The 24939-nt window shown below is 44.0% G+C and overlaps 2 protein-coding genes across 4 annotated transcripts in view; both read right to left on the bottom strand.

Moving 5' to 3' along the window:
• The window catches only part of GLB1L2 (galactosidase beta 1 like 2), a 48462-nt gene extending 29486 nt beyond the window's left edge, over positions 1–18976 (bottom strand). The window contains exons 1-6 of the mRNA XM_026678586.2: positions 18792–18976; positions 8023–8220; positions 7462–7530; positions 6517–6612; positions 2527–2635; positions 1598–1690 (exon numbers count right to left, since the gene is read on the bottom strand). Coding sequence (XP_026534371.2) covers positions 1598–1690; positions 2527–2635; positions 6517–6612; positions 7462–7530; positions 8023–8220; positions 18792–18874 — 648 coding nt within the window. The 5' untranslated portion in view covers positions 18875–18976. The remainder of the gene's footprint in view (positions 1–1597; positions 1691–2526; positions 2636–6516; positions 6613–7461; positions 7531–8022; positions 8221–18791) is intronic.
• A 2009-nt stretch (positions 18977–20985) lies between these two features.
• The window catches only part of ACAD8 (acyl-CoA dehydrogenase family member 8), a 17664-nt gene continuing 13710 nt past the window's right edge, over positions 20986–24939 (bottom strand). For all 3 annotated transcript variants that reach the window (XM_087970109.1, XM_087970110.1, XM_087970108.1), the window contains exons 10-11: positions 24072–24174; positions 20986–21819 (exon numbers count right to left, since the gene is read on the bottom strand). In XM_087970109.1, the coding sequence (XP_087826235.1) occupies positions 21767–21819; positions 24072–24174 (156 nt within the window). In that variant the 3' untranslated portion in view covers positions 20986–21766. The remainder of the gene's footprint in view (positions 21820–24071; positions 24175–24939) is intronic.

Genomic DNA, 24939 nt, shown 5'->3' with positions numbered 1-24939 from the left:
AAAAGGCCCCACACTCATTTGCACCACTCAGGTAACCCTGAGGACACAGACAAACCTCCAGGTGACTTTAAGGACCCTCTAAAAGGATGCAAATGTCCAGCTGTCTGCAAGGAGCATAAACCCTTCCATTCCCCACCATCCATCCAGAGCTGAAGAAGCTTCTTGGATGAGAAGCAAAACGTCTTCCAAGAAAAAGTCCAGTTGCCTCCTGAAAAAGCACCTTTGGGACAACCGTGAACTGGATGACGGAGAATCTCCATAGGCATTACTCCTGTCTGCTATCAAAAGTTGCTGGACAGTGAGATGGACGACATATAAATTTAAAGAATTAATAAATCCAGAAGCGGTGAAAGTTTCATCACTGGAAGTTTTTAAAAGGATGTTGAATAAGCATTTGTCTGAAGTAGTGGAGGGTCTCCTGCCTCAGCAGGGGGTAGGACTAGAAGACCTCCAAGGTCCCTTCCAACTCTGTTTTCTATTCTATTCTATTCTATTCTATTCTATTCTATTCTATTCTATTCTATTCTATTCTATTCTATTCTAATTCTATTCTATTCACAATATCTATTCTATTCTAAATATCTGTATCTGTTCTGTTCTGTTCTACTCTATTCTATATTCCAATATATGTTCTGTTCTGTTCTGTTCTGTTCTGTGCTACGCTACGCTATGCTATGCTATTCTAAATAAATATTACTCCATCTCCTGTCCCATGAGATCAATCAGATCAATTGATTGATCTGGAAAGCCAAATGGTCAGCTGAGCGCCCAGATACAGGCAATTACGTAGTTGACCCTACACACAAAAGGTGCCAGGTTTTGACCTTCCTCGCCAGCACTGGTGAACTCTGAACAAGTTCCGCACCCAGCATGGTGTCTTCCAGGACTCCTTGTTTAAGTGGGGTCTTGTCTCTACCCCTCAGTGTGACTGTGGTGCTCCTCGACAAAATACCCATCACATTGTGTCCAAATGTCCCATCAAGAGCTTACACCGGCCCAATGTCCGATTCTTTTCAACATAGACCATCCTGTCCTTGAATGGCTGGGTGGACTTGAACATTAACATTTGAACCACCATAAGTCCATGTATTTTGCCATACGCTAAATCAGGGGTTGGCAGCCTTAAACACTCAAAGGGCCATTTGGACCTCTTTCTCACAGAAAAGAAAACACCAGGAGCCACAAAAACCCTTCCCATGCCTGGCTATTTCCTGAGTGGCCACAAAACTAGCCTTTGTAGTTGGAATTAAATATTCTGTTTTCTTCTGAAACTTTTCTTTTCTTGGATTTACCCATGGTTGCCCTACTAGAGGTTGAAAAGCTCGATAAATTGCGTGCTGGTGGGTGTCGCACAACGGCAGCTGTGACACATATTTTGAGTGACAGGGAGCCGCAGCAGAGGGAGGAAAGAGCCACATGCGGCTCCAGAGCTGCGGGTTGCCGACTCCCGCGCTAAATAAATAATCAGGTCAATTCTTGGAGGTATCAACTCCTGTGTGTGTTTGTGCTTGTGTGTGTTTGTGCGTGCTTGTTTTGCTTTTATGTAACCTGAATGCATTTCTTTTTCAGTTCAAAAGCGGTGGAAGAATCATTTTACCTGCTTTATGTAGGCCATGTAATTCTGGTCTTGGGCATAGGAGCCGTACTCATTCTCCACCTGCACGGCTATAATTGGCCCTCCATTCTTGTACTAGGAAGAGAAACAGAAGAACATAAGCAAATGGGGTGCAGTTGGAGGATCTAATTGCTGTATTTGGGGAGTTTAATGGAGGAGGACTCTCCACAGTTGTGCCTTGTCTCTCCACGGCTTGGTCCAAAGTTCCGTTTTAAAAGCGAGTTAGGAAAATGTCTAAACCTCACCGGAACACAGATTTGGGAAACCAAAAGCCCCCTCTATGTCAAGAACACTTTCAGGAGGCAGAGATGGAGTAAACCACAAAGTGCCTGCTCTTCCCTCGCCTTACTACCAATTGGAAAGAAAGAAAGAAAGAAAGAGAGAGAGAAGAGAGAGAAGAAAGAGAAGAAAGAGAGAAGAAAGAGAGAAGAGAGAAAGAGAGAAAGAAGAGAAAAAGAAAGAGAAGAGAGAGGAAGAGAGAAAGAAGAAAGAAAGAGAAAGAAAGAAAGAGAAGGAAGAGAGAAGGAAGGAAGGGAAAGAAAGAAAGAAGAAAGAAAGAGAAAGGAAGAAAGAAAGAAGAGAAAGAGAGAAGAAAGAGAGAAGAAAGAGAAGAGAGAAAGAAAGAGAAGAGAGAAAGAGAAGGAAGGAAGGAAGGAAGAAAAAGAAAGAAAGAAAGAAAGAAAGAAAGAAAGAAAGAAAGAAAGAAAGAAAGAAAGAAAGAAAGAAAGCAAGCTTAGGATACATTTGAACATTTAATAGCATCCCAGGAAGGTTTAGAAAATTAATCTGGGGCATTTAGACAGGGTAGCATCTACCTGGTTTTCTGGTGAGGTAAACATAGAGTGATTTAAAAAAAAGAAAAAGAAAAAGAAACTCCAGGAATAAGTCAATAAAGGTGTGGTGTTATTTACCTGAAGATGGACCACCTGGGGCATGAGGTTGTCAAAGTAAGAATCTACAGCCTCGGTAAAACCCTTGTAGGTTGTCCTCAGTTGCATTTCAGGGTCCTGAAGCAACCAGCTAGGAGGGAAGACAATCAGGTAATCAATGGAGAAGATGAGATAATAACAATAATAACAATAACAACAATAATAAAAAACCTCAAGACCCCTAGCAGTTTTTTGCTCCCCCTCCCCCTTAAGCAGGCTTCAAAGAAATGGGCTGGATCAGACTGGACATTCCGCTTGGTTTTAAATAGTTTTAAAGAAGTTCTTTAAAACATTCATACATACTCACACACACACATATCATTGGAGACGTGGGTAGTGGGCACCTGTTAGAATGGAGAAAGAAAGAGAGAAAGAGAGAGAGAGGGAGGAGAGAGAAAGAAAAGAAGGGAGGGAGGAAGAAAGGAAGAAGAGAGAGAGAGAGAGAGAGAGAAAGAGAAAAGAGAGGGAGGAAGAAAAAAGAAATAGAGGGAGGGAGGAGAGAGAGAGAAACAGAGGGAGGAAGAAAGGAAGGAGAGAAATAAAGAAAGGAAGAAAGGAGAAAGGAAGGAAAGAAAGAGAGAAAGGAAGGAAGGAGGGAGGGAGGGATGAAGAAAGGAAGTTTCTTTTGCAGGAAGTTTTTCTCAGAGAAATGGCCAACTGAATTTTCTTAGTATCTGTACATTTCATGATTTTTGAACCTAGAAAAGGGGAGATGTTTTGTATAAGACTGCAATGGCCTTAAATACAAGTTCAAATGAAGAAAGTTTGCCCTAGAATGCAAAGCACGTTGCTTGTTTTTCCCGCCCTTTCTAAACTTGCCTTAAATTGCAGGTTTAAATATCTGAAAATGTCTAAAATACGCAACGGCGTGCAATTGGGAGAAAACCAACTCGAAGTGAGCTCCCTGAAAAAGAGGATGGGGAAGGTGAAGAGAGAGGCAGAAACTTTCTTTGAGCCAAGATTCTTTAGAGACACTCAATCTCTGGTGGCAAAGACAAATGGAAAAAAATATTTTTTTAAAATAAGTAGGACTGGTGAGTGTTGGTGGCCCCCCTTGGGATCCAGTAACTAGGAAGGATTTTTCAAAGATGACGTTGGACTCATCAAGAGTATTGCTTGAGGGCCTGACATCAACAGATTATCCCCAGAGGGAAGAATAAAAACCAGTGTAGGAAAATAAAAAACGAACCCAGCTGAGGAAATCAGTAACTAGAAAGGAAGATGGAGGTATTTGGAGAATCAGCCAAAAATGCAGGCCAAATCAGGCCGTCCAGGTTAAATTTGCAGTCTAACTTAAGCACAGGGTAAGAAGTCATCTGTAGGTGGATGATCAGAGATTAAAACTCTCTAATTACAGGTGGAGAGGTTGATGGGCTTCTGCGGATTGAGTCCTTTGTGTCAGGGTTCCGGTGATTGCCCTAATTAAATCATGAGTCTCGAGCCAAGCTGCAAAAGAATGGAAGTCCCACCCTGAGCCATAAATATTCTATTTGCCCCCTCTGTTCTGAAAAGAAGGCCAGAAATCAAGATACTTAGGGGCGGACACATTTTGTGCCTGGAATAGACCCACATGCCCTACTTACACCCTCCGCCATTATGGATCCCCAAATCATTCTCTTGAAAAATGTGACCCGCTGCTTTTATGTGAAATAGGCGTGAAGGGAGGAGGGAGCGAAGGGAAGGAAGGCAGAAAATGCTTTTATGCTGAATAATTGAATGCAGAGGGAACAAGGGGTGCCTTTTATTCCGGGTGGCAAGAAAAACACTCTGGCATCGGGCGAGTTCTCAACCCCCATCGTCGTCACCCTGCATAAGCCGGCCTATTGTTCCCGTTCTGCCCTCTTCCTTCTCCATCTCCATTGCTTTGATGACAAGGCTCCTAATGCCTGAGATAGCTTGTCCTTCTCCGTTCATCCAGCCATTCCCACCTCCAGCCACCCACCCACCCCGCCCCCGGTTCTGCTTTTAAGTCTGTGAACTGCAGGCTCCAAATAGCGCCTGTGCAATGGCTCCACAGGGTGTCAAGAGAGAACTTCAACAGAAGGCCGGGCTGCGCTGATGCACTTTCTGCGACTGTCTAAACCAAGAAACGGGGGAAGTTGCGTTCAACAATTTACAAAGTCTGCACTACTATTACTGTTAATCTTCTCATCAATCCTTATCACCCATCTCCTCCCACTTGTGACTATATGACTGTAACTTTGTCGCTTGTAGCCTAACGATTTATATTGACTGTTTCCTCGTATGATTTGATTGCTTATTGTATCCTATGACTATCACTAAGTATTGTACCTTATGATTCTTGACTCTTGAGGAATGTAACTTTTCTTTTATGTATACTGAGAGCATTTGCACCAAGACAAATTCCTTGTGTGTCTAATCACACTTGGCCAATAAAGAATTCTATCTATCCTATCTATCTGTCTATCCTATCTATTTGTCTATTCTATCCTATCCTATCCTATCCTATCCTATCCTATCCTATCCAATCTATCCATCTATCCGTCTATCTGTCTGTCTGTCTGTCTGTCTGTCTGTCTATCTCATCCCTATCTATCTATCATCTATCTATCTATCTATCTATCTATCTATCTATCTATCTATCTATCTATCTATCTATCCCATCTATCTCTATCCCATATCTATCTATTTATCTATCTATCCCATATCTATCTATCTATCATCTATCTATCATCTATCTATCTATCTATCTATCTATCTATCTATCTATCCTCTATCTATAATCTATCTATCTATCTATCCATCCATCTATCCCATATCTATCTATTTATCTATCTATCCCATATCTATCTATCTATCATCTATCTATCATCTATCTATCTATCATCTATCTATCTATCTATCTATCTATCTATCTATCTATCTATCTATCTATCTATCTATCTATCTATCTATCTATCTATCTATCTATCTATCCTCTATCTATAATCTATCTATCTATCTATCCATCCATCCATCCATCCATCTATTATCTATCTATCTATCTATCTATCTATCTATCTATCTATCTATCTATCTATCTATCTATCTATCTATCTATCTATCTATCTATCTATCTATCTATCTATCTATCTATCTATCTATCTATCTATCTATCTATCTATCTGGTTTCCACCACCACCCGTATTTTTTGGGAGAAATGTTTCTGTGGGGAATTTCGCCTCGACTTCTGACCCAAGAGAGCAGCCAGTGGGTGTCACAGAGGAACTAAGAACAGCTGTTTTCTGATTCGGGTGAAGCAGAGAGGCATTTCTTAGCACCATTTGCACGGATTCCTGGGGAGGGAGGGGCAGGAAAACAGAAGCCTTTTCAAAGCCTTGCCATTCTTCATCCCCAGAATGCCTTTTAACCCGGCTGGGCTCTGTGGAACATATAGATTAAGTGTGACCATTGGTTGTCCCCAAGTTCCTTTTTTTTCGAAAAAAAGGCATTTCTCGTTTTTTTTTTTCTTTAAAAACGTTTCGCTTCTCATCCAAGAAGCTTCTTCAGTTCTTGAATGAGAAGCAAAATGTCTTCAAAGAAAAACAGGGAGGTCCAGTTGCCTCTTGAAAAAAACGCCTTTGGGAGAAGGAAAAGACTGACGTCGCAATACATAACTTTAATCCGCAGGAACATTTCCCCCAACTTTTTAAAAAGGCTTCTCCAGTTTAGGAGTTGCAACTTATACTTTGAAGCTGCCACATCTAAAATGTCAGGAGGGTGAAAGGATGGACAATGCTGCACAGAATATTTAAAATAAAATAAGATTTGATAAACAAGGTCCACTGCAAAGGAATGACCTCTGAGTTGGTCTGGATTCTTACATTCTATTTGGTTGCATCTGTTCCAGCGTCTCCATTCTATTTATGCTCTAGTTATCATATTTCTTCTCCTTAAAATTAGACCTATGAAAGCTACAGACACAGTGAAGTAGCAGCATTTTACACAGAAGTTAACATTATTCAAACTTACCTGGGCAGGCCACCAAGGTCCCACTCTGAGCATATATACGGTCCGGGACGCAGAATGACCCATAGTCCGACTTCTTCTGCTATCCCAAGAAAAGCCCTAGAGAAGCAAAGGAGAAATGGCAACAGCGCTGCAAGGGCAGAGCAACCTCAAATTTAGCAAAGGAAGCTCAAAATAGCAAGAGCAATGGCACTTAAAACTCATACACCGCTTCACAGCCCTCTCTAAGCAGTTTACAGAGTCAGCATTTGGCTCCCAATAATTTGGGCCCTCATTTTACAAACCTCGGAAGGATGGAAGGCTGAGTCAACCTTGAGCTAGTCAGGATCAAACGCTTGGCAGTTGGCAGAACTAGCCTGCAATACTACATTCTAACCATCATGCCACCACGGCTCAAAAACTAACTTTATCTAAAGACCTAATTACAGGACGTAGAAAAAAAATTGGATAGTTTTATAGAGTTGAAAATTATAGCTCAAGGCCAAATAAGCCACTTTTTCCCATCCGGATCTTTTCTGACAGCATATAGTTCTATTGAATAGTTTTTTTTGCCAAAGAGCATACTTATTGCCCATCATACAGCCTCAAAGAACCTCCTGCATTCTTCCACACTGTCTTCTCCAACTTAAACCCCCGCCTAGCAGGATCTTATTCTGACAGTCATATAGACGTTCTATCGAGATCCTACTTTTATTTATACGCCTCAAAGCAGCATACTTAATGCCCAATCGCTTTTATTACAGCCCATAGCACAAGAACCTCCTCGTTTCTAATTTCCAACTCAAGCTGTCTCTCCAACTTTTTTACTTCTAAAACCACCCCTCCGTTTCCCAGTGCTGTATAGGAATAAGAAACTCAGCATTGTGTAAATTTGATCTCAGATGAAAACAGATTCTTAAGATTACTAGATTTGTTTTGTAAGGAAAAGGAAAGTCGCCCGATACATACTGCACATCCAAATTTCCGCTGAAGTCAAACTTCCCTCTGACGGCCTCATGAAGGTTCCACGGTATGTACCTGGAACGAGCAGCGAATAAGTATCTCCTAAGTAGAGGCACATGACCGATCCGATTTTACGACTTTTGCAGCACACGTTAAGCCAAGGTCTTCAAATTTGGCAAGACTTGTGGATTTCAACAAAATGAGAAATAAATGCTAGGATGTATTATAGCAACACCACTTAGACTTATATACCGCTTCACAGTGCTTTACAGCCCTCTCTAAGCAGTTTACAGTCAGCATATTGCCCCTAACCATCTGGGTCCTTCCTTAGCCAGCAGGATGCTGCAAACAGCCATAAAGGCAACCTGGGTGCTAAGCGCCCCTTGAGTGTAGGATTCCTACAACCATCGAAACTACAGAATCTGGGTTGTAAGTACCCTCTGGGTGTGTGCGTCAGAACTTTGAACGGCTGCTAAATTAAGCTGTTAAGTCAAGAACTACCCAGTGAAATCAGCAATTACTATGGAGACATAGCTGAAAGGGCCATGAAGAGCATACAAGCCTTACGTGGTGAGGGTGTTCAGGCCGCAGGCCTTCATCTTCACCAAGCGGTCCCTCCAATATTCCCGGGGGATGCGGAAATAGTGCATTGAGCCGCCAAGGATGCGAAAGGGCTTCTCCTCCAGCAGGAACTGCGAGTGCTTGGCCTGTAAGCCCAGCACTCGGCCCCAGAACCGCATGGGAATTATGTTCGTCAAGTTGTACCTGGACAGGAAAGAAGGGAAAGGACAGCAGTAGCAGAGCCAGCTAAGAGAGTCAGTTTCATCTAGTGGATCAAGAGCCAGGCTAGAAAGTGGGAGGCCGTGAGCTCTAGTCGTGCGGTAGGCATGAAAGCCATCTGGTTCATTTTGGGTAATCGCCCCAAACCGGCTTTCATACCTAAAATGGACCAGAAATCCCAGTCTCCTGGTGATTGGCCAAAGGACACCCTGATGGCTTTCATGCCCAAGGTGTGATTAGAACTCCCAATCTCCTGGTGATTGGCCAAAGGACACCCTGATGGCTTTCATGCCCAAGGTGTGACTAGAACTCCCAATCTCCTGGTGATTGGCCAAAGGAACCCACTTGGATTCATGCCCAAGGTGTGAATAGAACTCCCAATCTCCTGGTGATTGGTCAAAGGACACCCTGATGGCTTTCATGCCCAAGGTGTGACTAGAACTCCCAATCTCCTGGTGATTGGCCAAAGGAACCCAGTTGGATTCATGCCCAAGGTGTGACTAGAACTCCCAATCTCCTGGTGATTGGCCAAAGGACACCGATGGCTTTCATGCCCAAGGTGTGACTAGAACTCCCAATCTCCTGGTGATTAGTCAAAGGACACCCTGATGGCTTTCATGCCCAAGGTGTGACTAGAACTCCCAATCTCCTGGTGATTGGCCAAAGGAACCCAGTTGGATTAATGCTCAAGGTGTGACTAGAACTCCCAATCTCCTGGTGATTGGCCAAAGGAACCCAGTTGGATTCATGCTCAAGGTGTGACTAGAACTCCCAATCTCCTGGTGATTGGCCAAAGGAACCCAGTTGGATTAATGCTCAAGGTGTGACTAGAACTCCCAATCTCCTGGTGATTGGCCAAAGGACACCCTGATGGCTTTCATGCCCAAGGTGTGACTAGAACTCCCAATCTCCTGGTGATTGGCCAAAGGAACCCAGTTGGATTCATGCCCAAGGTGTGACTAGAACTCCCAATCTCCTGGTGATTGGCCAAAGGACACCGATGGCTTTCATGCCCAAGGTGTGACTAGAACTCCCAATCTCCTGGTGATTAGTCAAAGGACACCCTGATGGCTTTCATGCCCAAGGTGTGACTAGAACTCCCAATCTCCTGGTGATTGCCAAAGGAACCCAGTTGGATTAATGCTCAAGGTGTGACTAGAACTCCCAATCTCCTGGTGATTGGCCAAAGGAACCAGTTGATTCATGCTCAAGGTGTGACTAGAACTCCCAATCTCCTGGTGATTGGCCAAAGGAACCCAGTTGGATTAATGCTCAAGGTGTGACTAGAACTCCCAATCTCCTGGTGATTGGGCCAAAGGACACCCTGATGGCTTTCATGCCCAAGGTGTGACTAGAACTCCCAATCTCCTGGTGATTGGTCAAAGGAACCCAGTTGGATTCATGCCCAAAGTGTGACTAGAACTCCCAATCTCCTGGTGATTGGTCAAAGGACACCTAGCCAGCCAATTTCCATGCTTATTTTGCCTCTTCTCTCCTATATTTAACCCATTTCATGGAGTCATGCTATAACCTCTCTCTTTCTGCCCCTCTTTGCCCTTTCCCAAGCTCACCCTTCCAAAGAATCTTTCTATTTCCCTTCAGCATCCATGATTTAACTTTGGGAATTCTCCTAACTTTAGGAACGTCATCAATTTGCGTTATCCTGGATCTCGTGGGGGGGGAGGAGAAGGAAAAAGGAACCACAGCTTTCAGGAGGAAATCCTCAACCCAGACTTGAAAACTCCAAACAAGGAAACCAGCAGAGAGTAGAAAATGGGAAGCTGCACAATGATGGGTCTCTGCAGGGGTGTAAACGCCGACCCCGTTTTCAGACACAAATGTTTAAAATCTTCCCAACAGTCTGCAACGGAATTCTGGCAGCACCAAGCTGCGTTGTCAAACAAGAAGCAGATATAAAGAGGTAGAGAGAATCCGGAATTATGCCATGCTGTTTCCTTAACCAACAAAACATGTTGCTTTTTTTTCCTTCCAATGTTTCACGACGTAAAACCAGTGAACCAGAAGAAAAAGAATACGATCTCTGATACCTGCCTATTTACAATAACTGAATAAAAATGGCCCTAATCCAAAGAATCTTCCAGGCTGTCTATTCTTCTTGTGGGTTTTTGTGCTCTTCAAGACGCTTGGGTTCAACTGTTCGGACCCAAACCTGGTTCCAAGAGAGCAAACATAAGACAAAGGCAGCAGCACAACCTTTTAATGTTTCATCTATGAATCCTGTTTCTTCACAGATAAAAGGCTGCTTCCAACTAATTAGCTCCGACAAGAAAGAGCCTTGCTAAGTTTTGGCAAGGCTGCCAAAAACCAACAGATAAGAAATAGTTTACAACTCAAGAGTCTTCAAATACCAACTGTAATGTCCACGAGGCTGTTTCAAAACGTCTTTGCTTCCTGCAAAGAACATTCGCTTCACAGCTGGCTTTTATCTTCTTGAAGGAGGGGCCACTACCTTGCAGCCTTACTCCCGAGTTGCCCGTGCTGTTGTAGCTGTTCTTTCCTGCGAGCAATCCTGCGTACACGCGCACTTGGTACAGGCTCCTCGGGAACCTCCTCATCGCTGTTGCCAGCCCCCACAATCTCTGAAGGAAGACCTAATGGTCCTGGCCCTTCATCTGAGTCCTCGCTCTCCTCAGCCGTCCGCATCTGCTGCCGGCTAACCACAACATCAATTTACTATCTGAAATCACTGCAGCAGCCATGCAGAAACTCTAGGAACTGAGAATGCTAGCTTGTCTACGTACCGGGGTGATGGAGACAAGTTTTAGCAGGGATTTGGGGCCATCTTATCCCCAAGGTGTTGAATACAATACTCAACAGAACTGTTAAAGAGAAGTTGAACAGTGTCCTGTTCCTAGATAGATATTTCTGCCATTAATGTCTTGTTCCTCCTCTATTAGAGAAACAGCTATCTAGGGTTAAACGATGTGCAAAATTGCTCATGAGAAAGAAGCGAAAAACAAGGTGACTTTTTTTTTTTTTTTTTAAAAAAAGAGGAATCTCACCTGTTGCTTCTTGAACTTCCCAAATCCTGAGACCTGAAGCTAAACAAGCTAAGATCTACAGCAACTAGGGAAATGTCTCAGCAATGCTGGGGAATTCTGGGAGTTGAAGTTTCCCACGTCTGAAAGTTGTCCAGGATGGGAAACACTGCTCTACTACAAAGGACCAAGAAGGATGCATGAAGAAGACAATTTTTACCAGGAATCTTAGGGGGGGTAGATAAATCATGATTTAAGATGAGGAAGCATGACTCCTGTCAATAGAAGCTCTAGAAAAAAAGTGGTTAGTTAAAAAGGATTGATAAAGCAAATTTAAGGACATAAATGTTCTGAATAAGAATAGAGTACCAACAAAACTAGACATAAAAGTTGCAATGGTTAACTCCACAGAGAGAATTTCCATATCACATCCTACTGATAGCTTATAGCAAGAATATGCAGGCAGTGGTAATAATACCTAGAAAAGGAATCCTGAATAAAATGTGGTATGCCTAAAACCTGCATGGATGAACTAGAAACTATAGTATACAAACTATAAAGACTACAACGTTTTTTTAAAGAGAAGAACCTCTTCGGTATTATTACAAGCTACAATTTTTCTACAATCTTTGACGCTAACTACAAGCAGATGATATTTAATTTATTACTCTCAGCTGAGATGCTTTTCGGCTGAGATTATCTTTTTCTTTTCATCTTTTATTCATCTGTCATTTTTTAATACACCTGTGGATTTCAAGCTATACCTAGAGGGCAGCCTCAAATTCCATGCCAACATTAGCCCCAGGAGGGAACCAAAAGGAGAATCAGGAACTCCTAGAATTAAGGAAAAATTTCCTGATGGTTAGAACAATTAATCAGTGGAACTGCTTGCTTCCAGAAGTTGTGAACGCTCCAACGCTGGAAGTTTTTAAGAGATTGCACTTATTTGAAATATGGTATATAGGGTCTCCTTCTCAAGCAAGGAGTTGGATTAGAAGACCTCCAACTTTGCTATTCTGTCAGAAGGGAACCAGACAATTTCCACTCATGAGAACCTTGTCTTTTTATTCAACATTTAGTCCATTGTGGTGGCTCAGTGGCTAAGACGCTGAGCTTGTCAATCAGAAAGTTCAGCAGTTCGAATCCCTAGCGCCGCGTCACGGAGTGAGCTCCCGTTCCTTGTCCCAGCTTCTGTCAACCTAGCAGTTTGAAAGCATGTAAAAATGCAAGTAGAAAAATAGGAACCACCTTTGGTGGGAAGATAAGAGTGTTCCGTGTGCCTTTGGCGTTTAGTCATGCCGGCCACAGGACCACGGAGACGTCTTCGGACAGCGCTGGCTCTTCGGCTTTGTCACGGAGGTGAGCACCACCCCCTAGAGCCGGAAACGACTATGTGCCAGGGGAACCTTTACCTTTAGTCCATTGTGAAAGACAGTGTTCTTGGCTTTGAGGCTTACCTGCTCCAGGCTAATTCTGGGCCAGCAGGCCAACCCAACAGTGAACAATATCTGTACATGGTTTCCTATCTTTCAAGGTCTGTACGATTCCCAGGCACTGCAAACAATCATTAAAAATGCTCTACCCTGACGCAGAAACGTAACGCGGTGAGGAGATCCAGCTTTGAAAATGGAGGTGTCCTGACAGGTTAGATGCAATAGATGGGATGACTGATAGAGGTCTATCAGAGAACTTAAGAGGTACATCATTCATTTCTTTCACCTGTAAGCACCAAGGTCACCTGGGCTTTTGTTAGCCCAACACGGAGCTGATTTACAGCATCAGCAATATGTCTTCCGTTGCCCATTATTATTTATGATAGGCAAGGAATGGATTTCTCATTTGCGGCCCGCTTACTTAAAATCTTTAAATCATAGCCAGCTTGATGGGACACTGCCCTGTGGCGTCGTTTCTTTATCTGAAGAGCTGCCAGAGAAATTCTCCCCTGGGGACTAACGGATTCAGCAGGGTAGACACAGATACACAAGTGCCTCCCCTAGGCATATTCCAGTGCTCCCAATTTCAGCTTTTTCAAAATGAAATGACACACACCTACATGTGTGCTCCCACCCTCGGCCCCAGAAATGTCAATTTGTACACATCGCCTCCCCACCAATCCCTCCAAGTCATCTTTGATCTTCCTCCAAGTTCGATTTGCATCATTTGCTCGGCTTAATCTAAGGGGAATATCTATTTTTCCCCCTTTCTTTCTCAGAAGTAGTAACCCAGCTCACTAAGCAAGCTATGAAAGAAAGAAAGAAAGAAGAAAGAAAGAAAGAGAGAGAGAGAGAGAGAGGAGGAAGGGGGGGAGGGAGGAAGGGAGGGAGAAAGAAAGGAAGGAAGAAAGGAAGGAAAGATATCTGCACACTGCACACCAGAACAGCTAGACACAAGAACAGTTTTTTCCCGAAAGCCATCACTCTGCTAAACAAATAATTCCCTCAACACTGTCAAACTGTTTACTAAGTCTGCACTACTGTTACTGTTAATCTTCTCATCACTCCTTATCACCCATCCCCTCCCACTTGTGACTGTATGACTATAACTTTGTCGCTTGCATCCTTACGATTTATCATGACTGTTTCCTAGTTTGACTTGATTGTTTATTGTACCCTATGACTATTATTAAATGTTGGACCTGATGATTGTTGACTCTTGACAAATGTATGTTTTCTTTTATGTACACTGAGAGCATTTGCACCAGGACAAATTCCTTGTGTGTCCAATCACACTTGGCCAATAAAAGAATTCTATTCTATTCTATTTACTATTCTATTCTGTTCTATTTTTTTTTCTATTCTATATTCCAATATCTATTCTATTCTGTTCTGTTCTATACTGTTCTATTCCAAACCATTCCATTCTATATATCTATATCTACAGTATATCTATCTATCTATCTACCTACCTACCTACCTATCTACACACACACACACACCCCACATCCTTAAAATATACTATAAATCGACAATGTTCACGAGGGTTTAGTTTTGGGGTGATTTTTTTTTTTACACATTAATGAATATTGCCCAGTTGTGTACATAAACCGTAGCCAAACTAAACAGAAGGCCATGGTGCGTACATTTGTCTGAACTTCCATTCTGGGGAAAAAATATTTGTCTGCTTTAACCCATTGCAGGATAGCGTTCAATCTGCAATTCTGAAAGGGCCTCTTCCAAATCAAATCCTAAGCACTATACAGAGTTCACTTACTGACAGTTTGAAATTACAATGGCACTGGGAAAAAAATGACTTATGGCCATTTTTCAGGCTTATGACCATTGCAGCATCCCCACAGTCATGTGATTTACGCTCGGGTGCTTGACACCTGACTCACCTTTATGACGGTTGCAGCATCTCTAGGTCGTGTGATCTAGGGACCTTCCAACAAGTGAAGTCCGTGGGGTTAAACCAGATTCGCTTAACAATCGTATTACTAATTTTAACAACTGCAGCAGCAACAGAAGTCGTACAATGGGGCAAAACTCACTTAACAAATGTCTCACTTGGCAACGGAAATTTGGGGCTCAACTGTAGTCAAGAACTACCTATAATCTTTTTTCCAGAAGTCACTATTTCCAAGGGCCAAACGTGACCTTAATTTTTTAATTCAGCTTAACTCAATATACCTTCCAATAACCCTTTGCTCCACTGACCTAAAGCTTTAATTGTTATCCAGCTTTAACAGAGGGAGGAAGCTAAGCAGGGCCATGGCTTTAGAAGGACATTTATCCTAAGAAGAGGATACACCCAGCAAGCAGAAACACAAATAGGATAGAAGGCGACCTCAGGAGTGTAGAAATAATTTAAAAAGGCGCTTTCTCGCACTTTCAAGACTTAAACCATCCTGATTCACATCCAGAGACATGCATGCAGGTATCACTGGAAGAGAAAGGAACTAGGAGGGGGGAAAAATGCACCAATTTGGATCATAACAGGGAAGCAGATGGCCAACTGCATTCCACTGATCTGTGAGGATTCCAACTCCCATCAGTCCTAGCCAGTGGATTAACAGCAAGGGATGAGTGTAGTTGTGATCCAAAAATATTAAGAGAATGGTGGCTGGTTTTCTGTGATTTGAATCTATTTTTTGCAGCTATCTATTATTGGTAAATATGACGTTATAAAGAATATACAGTTTTGTATCAAAAGTGGTTTTTATTTTTGAAAAAGCACGTAGACCGATTTTTTATTTTTATTTTTGACGAGGAAGAAGACAACATTTTGCTTCCTATCCTGGGAGCTTCATCAGTTGTGTTGGATGGTGCGGGAGATGGAAGGGCCGGCCATCACCTGAATCAGTTGGACTGCCTTTTCAAAAATAAAAACCACTTTTGATATAACTATGATTTGAATGTCCCAAAGGTGCTTTTTCTGGAGGCTACTGAACTTTCTGGGTTTTTTTTTCTTTTGAACAGGTTTCGCTTCTGATCCAAGAAGCTTCTTTAGCTCTGACTGGATGGTGGGGAATGGCCAGTCAGAGCTGAAGAAGCTTCTTGGATGAGAAGTGAAACCTCTTCAAAGAAAAACCAGAAAGTCCAGTGGCCTCCAGAAAATATTCCCATCAAAGGTCCAGTAGTTAATCAGACCCGTTAGTTGAGGGAAATGCATTCATTTGGGACAACCATGACCTGGATGGCTGAGAATCTTCATAAAGTTTTATAGTTTTTGAATCCTCCCAAATGAATGCATTTCCCTCAACTAACGGATCTGATCAACTACTGGACCTTTGATGGGAATATTTTACATGTGTCTGTCATAAATTGAGGCTGGAAAATAGACATTCTTTTCATGCGAATAAATTTTTGTTTGTGGTCACAACAGACCAAACTCTTCTGTGTTTCTTGTACTTTTTTTTTATAGAAAACTCACAGGAAACATACATTCCAACATGGAAGTCTCAACATGAAAAAAGTTCACTAGGGCTGAAACTAATTTGACACCAAATTAAAGAATGACTCTACAAGAAGGATGGCTCTTGACTTGCACTTCACGATGGATGACCTGTTTCTGTCTCCCTCTATTTGGCCACAGAGAAGGAAGTAATTAAAACACAATTTAAAATATACACATCTGCTTTCAGCTCCACGAAAAAATCATATTAGATCTTATAGAGCTTGAAAAATCATCACAGAGGCAGCCTTAAAATTAATCTTTTGACAACTTGCAAGCAAAGGAATACGCTCCAATCACTTTTGCCTTCCTTTGTCAAACCAAATCAATTTTTATTAGAGCCATAGATCACCGTTAAGGGGGCAAGATACGGCCCTTGAAAGGAAGCCCGTATAAAGGAGCTGTGAATTTAAATGAGTTATAAAAAAATCTAGAAGGTATAAAAGATGCACAAATTGAATACATGGAACAAAAGATTTAACAAGTGAGAAAGAAGGAGCGTAAAAAGTTAGCAAGCGGAAAACTATTTGTAGTAAGTTTCAGAGAGCCCTAATACCATAAACCAGGCACACATGGAAATCTAGTTTATAGTGTTGAGCCCCGGGTCTAAGTGAGAAGCCATTCTCTGATGAATTTAGGAGTGCTGCTACTGTGAATCTGGCAATATTATATGTTGCAGCAGAAGTGGCATCTGAAATCAACAGGACGGTGTAAAATTACCTGGTGTGCCTTGTGTATTTATGCAGTAATGGTAAGATGAGACTGGTATGAATGTTGCTACAGGACAAACATCAGAGAAGAACATATGCTTAGATTCACCAACGTCTTTCCTTTACGAGCAGAAAACTACCATGGGGTTAATTCCCAGAAGATTGAAGCTTTCTTTCATTTGCAAACAATATGAGATTTATTTTCTACATTCTCAGCAAATTGCATGAAATTACTTATAAAACAACACCAGATTTATCTAAGTAAGCAGCTGATGAGTCGGGCAGTGCTGCCCCTCCAATAAAAGGATATGAAGAAATGGGGGAAATGTACATAGCAACCTTAGCCAGGCATTGTTCAATCCGTCCGACTTACCTCACATTGTTGTTGTGGGAAAAATAGGTGGCAAGCTTATGCTAGGTTTGCTGCCTTGAGTTATGTATAAAAATGAAAGGCAGTTTTGGTGATGATGCTAGCTTAGAAACCAGGAGGGTGTGAGTTCTAGTTCTGCCTCAGGCATGAAAGCTGGCTGGGGGACTTTGGGCCAATCACTCTCTCCCAGCCTAACCTTCCTCACAGGGTTGTTGCGTGGGAAAAATAGGAGGAAGGAGGAGTATTAAGAATATTTTCTAACTTGTGTTGCTTGTACAGTCATACAGGAAGGATAAATATCTAATTAATAAAGACAGGATCCAAATCTATTACTATTACTATATTATTATTATACTTTTATTCATTAAACATGAAACTCAATCAACTGAACATTTAAAAATGTATCACAAATATCACTGACTGGCCCTAATGGTTGATAAGGTTTGCTGTCAGCATCCTAGGTATCAATCAAGTATCTTCTTAAAATGTATGATGATGATGATGATATTATTATTAATTTTATCCATTAAACATGAAACTCAGTCAACTGAATATTTAAAAATGCATCACAAATATAACTGACTGGCCCTATTGGTTGATCTGGGTTGCTGCCAGCATCCTAGGTATCTTCTATTATTATTTTTATTGTTGTTGTTGCTGTTATTTATTACTATTACTATTATGACCTCTTAAAGGGGAAGACAGTGCACTAACTTGTCCAATTTCTCATTCGATGCAACCATTGCTTATTTGTGCTGAGAAATGCATCTCCTTTGCAACGTCACCTGCCATTAAGGCACTAAGGCATCATCCGGGCAAAGGCAGATCCCAACGGATGTGTGACTTTCTCTAAAACAGCAGGTGCAAGTGTTGGGAGGTGTATGTGTGTGTCCACCCAAAATAACCAGATGAGATGACTCAGGATGGATAGGAGCGGGTCCTCTCTTTCTGACATGCACCCCCTGGTATCTGGCGTCCCAAAGTCCGGGCCAAGTTTGCAACGGGCACCTTCGGATGTTGCAGGGAGCAAAGGCAAGTTTGAAAGACGCTTGCAAAGAAGGAAAAATAAACAAACTTTTTTTTTTTGGGGGAGACTGCCTTTTAAAGCATAGCTGTGCGCCTTTGTGTGTGTGTGTGTGTGTCTGTGTGCAATGTTGTGTTCCTGCAAAATATACGCAGCCAGCAAAAGATGTTGGAAATGGAGTAAATTTTGCAAATGGAGAGAGGGGGTCTCCTAAGGGGAGGGGATGGGATAGGATGGGGAGTGGGCAGGTGGCCTTCCCCCCTTGTGATCTTCCAGCCCGTGGCCAGCCGGGCTGTGGATGATGGGCCTGGTGGTCGGCTTGGGACTATGGGGGCGGCAGTCGCAGCATCCATTTGGGATGGCGGGGGGAGAACACCAGCCTTAGAAGAAGGGGAAAGGCAGCTGCAGGGAGGGAAGGAAGGATGATGGGTAGGGGAACCCCTAGGATGGGCTCGGTAGTAACCTGGGGAGAGGAGGGGGGTCCCTCCGAGGGGGCGTGGCCAGAGCGCGGTCTGGGGGCGGGGCATTGGAGCCACGCCCTCTTGTCTCTCCGTCTGCCTCACCTGCGGATGGCGACGGCGGCCAGCAGCAGCACGAAAAGGCCCGCCAGCAGCCGGCGACGGCGGCGCCCCGCGCAGCTCCACATGGCCGACGACCTCCGGCGAGACCCGGACCCGTCCAGCCCCGTCCCGCCGCTCCGGCTCCCACGCACGGGCGCCCCGTTAACGGGAGGAGGCGCCTCCCATTGGAGGAGGGCGGCCCAGGCGCAGAGACGCCATTGGACGGCGACGGGGGGGAGGCGGGCGCTCTGGCGCGCGAGACCGCACCCGGCCCCTCGCGCCCATTGGACGGCGCTCCCGTCGCTCTTTCGCCCCGCCCACGGCGCCTCACCTGTGGCCCGGGTGGAGCGCGCTATGTAGATGGTCCGCAACTCTCTTGCGGGCCGCTGACGGTCTCCTCAGAGGGATCGGCTCGGTGTGGCTGAAAACACTTAAAACCCCATTGTAACCCCCGATTCATACACAAAGAACCCCCTCCCTCCCTCAAGAAAAAAAACCAAGGGAGGCGAACCCTTGGGAAGCTTAACGTATGAACGCAGCCAAGAAGCGTGTCCTGCCCAGAGACGTGTTGGAGCTGCGGCTGCGAATCCTGCTCTTGAAGACGTGAAAGAAAATGCAAAAGAAGGGGGGAAATTACAAAATAAATGGCTTCCCATTTTCATTACAGGAGCGACAATTATAACGGATGCAGATTATATCATATCTCCCTCATCGTTATCATAGATCTAATCCTATCAAATCCTTTGCCCCCCGTTGAGCTCTGTCTGGCTAAAACACGAAAAACCCCATTATAACCCCCCCACCCCCTGATTCACACACAACCCCCACAAAGAAAAAAACGGGGGGGGGGTCGAACCCATGAGAAGCTGAACATGTGAACACAGCCAAGAAGCATGTCCCTCCCAGACACGTGTTGGAGCTGCAACTGGGAATTGTGCTCTTGAAGATGCCAAAGAAAACGGAAAAGAAGGGGGGAAATTACAAAAAAGGAATGGCTTCCCATTTTCATTAAAGCCGTTAACAATTATATTTAAATACTATATTTAAGTCGAGGACTACCCCTGTATTGATTTATTTTCCCCAGGGAACATGTTCTCTCTCAGTTTGGGGTGCACTCATCTATGGATTCATCCCCCAGAAGGGCAGCTATATCGACCCAGGCAACCCGCTGACGCATCTGCATCGAAGACTGAGCCTTCTCTGCAAATCCCCTTGGGATTTTTTAATTTTTATTGGGGAGCCGTCATTGGGACATGGCTTCCACCTTGGCAGACGTGGCTGCTTGCAAAAGCCGCTACCAAAAATCAACTATGGGCTTCCCCTCCTTCTAGGAATGTCCACTGGTAGCGAGGTCAAAATGGCGGCCAACCCCAAGGGAGATACACCTGGCGGGATCCAGAAGAAGGGCCCTCTCTGTGGTGGCTCCCTCTCTCTGGAACATCATTCCCCCAGAGATTAAAATGGCCGCCGCTCTAGCACTGAAGACCTGGTTCTGCCAGCGAGCCTGGGGAATCCAGAGCAGGATGGAGTCCATTAAATGGCTTGTGTGATATGTTGCCAGGGCGGGGAGTTATTTTATTATACGTATTATGAATTTAGACAAGATAGCAGTCTTCCAATATTTGAGGGGCTGCCACAGGGAGGAGAGGGACAACCTATTTTCCAAAAAACCTGAAGGCCAGACAAGGAATAATGGATGGAAACTGAACAAGGAGAGATTCAACCTGGAAATGAGAAACTTTCCGACAGTGAGAACTATCAACCTATGGAACAGAAGTTGCCTTTGGAAGTTGTGGGAGCTTCATCGCTGGAAGCTTTTAAGAAGAGATTGGATTGCCATCTGTCAGGAATTGTGTAGGGTCTCCTGCTTGGGTGGGGGGTTGAATTAGATGACCTCCAAGGTCCCTTCCAACTCTGTTATTCTGTTAATCTATTATATGATTCTCTCTTTTATTAGTTTTTTTATATGAGTTAATATTCTTGTAAGCTGCCTTGAATCGCCAATGTGCGAATAGGCAGCAATATAGATTTCGGAAGGAAGGAAGGAAGGAAGGAAGGAAGGAAGGAAGGAAGGAAGGGGAGGGGAAGGAAGGAAGGAAGGAAGGAAGGGATTCAAAAGCCAGCTCTCTCTTACAAGCCTCAAGAATGTGGGATAAAATCATATCGCCACACAAACCAAAAACGAGCAGATGAGAAAGACAAGAAATCACGAGGCGTTTATTGATTCCAACATTCGGAAGGAAATAATCTGCAGTTTGCACTTCACTCTGGGCGCGATTCGTTTTAGCTTGGACAGATTTTAATCCTGTGATTTTATATTTTCAACTGTGTGTGGCATACAAGTACGTCTTATTTCAATTGTGATGCTTCTGACGCAAACAAACGAACAAGTTCATGGTTGGCTTTTCTGTGGCCAACTAACACGATGGCAAAAGATTTTTGTTTTTGTTTAAATCAGGTTCCTACCATCCCCATGCTAAAAATTGACTTACCAAGAGCATGGCAAGACTTCCTTTCCGTGTTAAAGACTGGGGGATGGGGGAATAAAGAGAGAGAGGTTTTTGTCTCCTTTGGGAAACAATTCTCCCTTTTTCTGAAGAGAAGTAAGCATTAAGAAGAAAATGAGTAGGTTTCCCAGCCTAAAGCTAAATCCAGAATGGATCTGATTCTTCCCAGGAGGAGACGCTGCTGGGATGCGGGAACCCATGGTGATGGAGGGCTGATGCCGAGAACTCCCACATGGAGGAATTTCAACCAGTAGTGGGGAGCAGATGTTCAGCGTTGGCACTATTGTGGACAAAAGGATCTATTGAGACCAGACTGCCTTTGTCCTGACTTTCCAGCTCTACCAGTCTGTGCCGGTTGCAAAATCTGGAATTTAGGCCAAAGAGAAAAATGCATCGCTTTTCCTCTTGCCTGGCGCGTGTGTCCCCAAAGCACCTTGTAGCACACTGAGGCCGATGGCCAGCTCCGGACACTCAGGCTTGTAACAGAGTCCTGGCTATGATCATTTTCATGATTTCATTGGTCCCTGCAGCGCACAAAGAGGGAAACAAGAAATGTGTGTGTTAGTTAACGAACTGCAGAACGGCCTGGGTGCAAAAGAGGTGTCCTGACCAAGGCTTCCGAGTAATTAAGCACACAATTAGTTAAAACAACTCGTTTTATTTCAACGCTGGGAATTATGTTCATTCCCAGCCAGTAATGGGTACCAAACAGTCCCTCGAGATAAGCATCCACCTTTCTCTCCTTTGAATTGCGGCCAACAACAAAAGTGCCAAATGAACTATAAAAAAAACCCAACCGAAGTACAAAGTCCACAGAGCTTCAAGGATTAATCCGAACAGAACGAACGTTGCTTCCTGCAAAGGTTTCTTCACCTTTGCCTGTCCTTTATACCTTATGGGAGGGGCAATCACCTCCAAGCCTTATTCCCGAGTTGCCCCTTTTGTCTCAGCCTTCTCACAAATCTGCGCACACAGATACTGGGAACAGGCTTTCCTTGTTCCTCTGCCTCGCTGTTGCCAGACTCCGAGGCTCCGGAGGCAGCACATAATTCCCAGAATTCCCACATAATTCTCTGCATCGGACACAGGACCCTCGTCCGAGTCCTTTCCAGACTCCCAAACTGGTCCCTGTTCTTCCCCACTGTCAAATTCCACTGCTGTCTGCACAGGCTGCTGGCGAACCACAACATGAGGTACCAAATGGCAGGGAACCCCAATTTTGCATCCTAAGAAATGGCGCTTCAATGCTTAGAATAATCATAGAACATACAGTGTTGGAAGGGATCTTGGAGGTCATCTAGTCCAACCCCCTGCTCGAGCAGGAGAGTCTATTCCAAATATCAGCCTCTAGCTAGGATCGAACTCACACAACCTCCTGATTATGAGGCGAGAGCTCCACCTCTAGGCCACCGGAGCCGCCCCCAGGCCGGCTCTCGACAGGTGGTCCTCGACTTATGACCGTAATTGAGCCTGGCAATTATGGACGTGTGTTGTAAAGCGAGTCACATGACCGGACCCTGCTTTTACAATTATTTTTTTGCAATGGTGGTGAAGAAAATCCGTTGTTTTAGCAAAAATGTAATAAATCGGGATCATGGGATTTCGAGATGCTGCAAATGGCTGTGACAGTTGCCCAGGGCTCAAAATGTGGTCATGTGATCACGGAGGAGGAGGGAGCAATGTTGGAACTTCGAAACCGAGTCATAAGCCCCTTTTGGAGGGGCTCCGTTGTAACTTTAACAGGTTGCTGAAATGACTGCCCATAATCCAATTTAAATATATAAATTGCATTAAATGTTCACAATTTCTTCTAAACTGTCCCTCGCTTGACCTACGTAGAGAAACTGGAAATTCCTAAGTACAGGTAAACCAGAAACAGTAAATCTTTAAATGCAGTAAATTCCCAAATGCAATTATATTTTTCTCTGATGTTCACAAACTCTCACATAATGGGAGAACATTATTACTACACTTAGAAATTTACTATTTTTTACTTAACTTTTTGTTTTATTCTGGGTGATGGTCTATTGGCCTGGCTTTCTTTCTCTCTGTGTGTCTGTCTCTTTCTCTCTCTGTCTCTCGCTCTCTTTCTCTCTGTCACTCTTTCTCTCTCTGTCTCTCTCTCTCTCCCTCTCTCCCTGTTTCTGTCTCTCTCTCCCTCTCTTTCTCTATCTTTCCCTCCCTCCCTCTCTCTTTCTCTCCCCATCTCTCTCTGCCTCACACCCAGTCTGTCCCTCTCTCTCTCTGTCTCTTTATCTCTCCCTCTCTCTTTCTTTCTCTCCTTCTCTCTTCCTCTCCCCCCTCCCTCCCTTTCTCTCCCTCTTTTCTCTCCCCTCTCCTGTGTCTCTCTCTGCCCCTCTCTCAACCCTTTTCTCTCCCTCTCTTTCTGTTTTTCTCTCTCCTTCCCTCTCTCCCTCTCCCTGCCTCTCCCCCTCTCTCTATCCCCCTCTTTCTCTCTTTCCTCTCTTTCTCTCTCCCTCTCTCTCTGCCTCTCTCCCCCCCTTTCTCTCTCTCTCTCTAACTAGAAGCAGCAGTTTTAAAGCACATTTTCTCAAGCCAGACAAAACAACCACTGTGCCAAGGACCTGATCGAGAACGGAGCGCAGCCCCTGAACCATCGGTCCAATGTATGACTCAGTTTGTATTTAACTGGTGTGCATCCAGGAGACGCCGAGAGCGGCCAAGAGTAGCCGAGGTTGTGTGAATCCAACCACAGCACCTGTCTGTGTGTGTGAACAGCAGGGTCCAAGCTCCTAGGAACTGCCCAGCAACCTACCTTCCAAAATCTGGTGCACCCTGATGTCTCGCACAAACTGTTGCACAGCGTAATCCTTCAGGTAGCCATAGCCGCCGTGCATCTGCAGGGCTTCATTGCAGATCTACGAAGAAGAGGAGAAACCCAGTGAAAACTCAGGAGCGAGAGAGAAAAACCCCTGGCTTTTCCAAGAAGAGCACACCAGGGTCCAGAAACTTAGGAGGGGAAAAACCACGCCGGGACTGTCCAAGCCGATAATGAAGCTGTGCGAATATACAGTGTCAGAGCATTTGCGGCGTGACTGCTATTATGAGACAACCTGGGAGTAAAACACAGCACGCAGAGACTGATACGTTTAACAGTAGTTTCTCTACAACAGTTATATACAGAAACATAAACGTGGTAGGCAAAATACCTTTACAAGTAAGCTTTCTTCTTAACGCTACACATGGAGAACTCTGCAATGAATACTGGACCACAAGGAGAGAGAACACACCCTCTAATGGCTGCCTCTTATATAAACACCTCTTAAAGTGATATAACCCATCCCCAGTCTTAAAGGGAAATACCCATGCTATGCTGAATCACCTTCATTTCATCAGCTTAACATTGCATCAGACTTACAGCATCTGGCAGTTATTACTGCTGCTGGTCAGCTCTTAAATCTTAATATCAAAACTACAGGAAACTCAACTCAACAATCACATCGGTAGAATTTCTACTTGCTAAGCACGGTGGTGGCAAAGCATGTCGCACCCAATTTTATGACCCTTTTTTGGCCATGGTCGTTAGGCAAATCACTGTGGTCATTAAGTGAATCTGGCTCCCCCCCCCATTCATCTGAGACATCAGAGACAGCTTAGAAGGTCTCACCTGGTGACCATGTGAG

The sequence above is a fragment of the Notechis scutatus genome, chromosome 7 (genome assembly GCF_049901735.1).
Source record: "Notechis scutatus isolate UNSWTSFEM ecotype Mainland chromosome 7, rNotScu1.2, whole genome shotgun sequence".
Taxonomy (NCBI): Eukaryota; Metazoa; Chordata; class Lepidosauria; order Squamata; family Elapidae; genus Notechis; species Notechis scutatus.
Note: the sequence above shows the minus strand (reverse complement) of the source record. Positions and strands in the feature narration are given on the sequence as shown.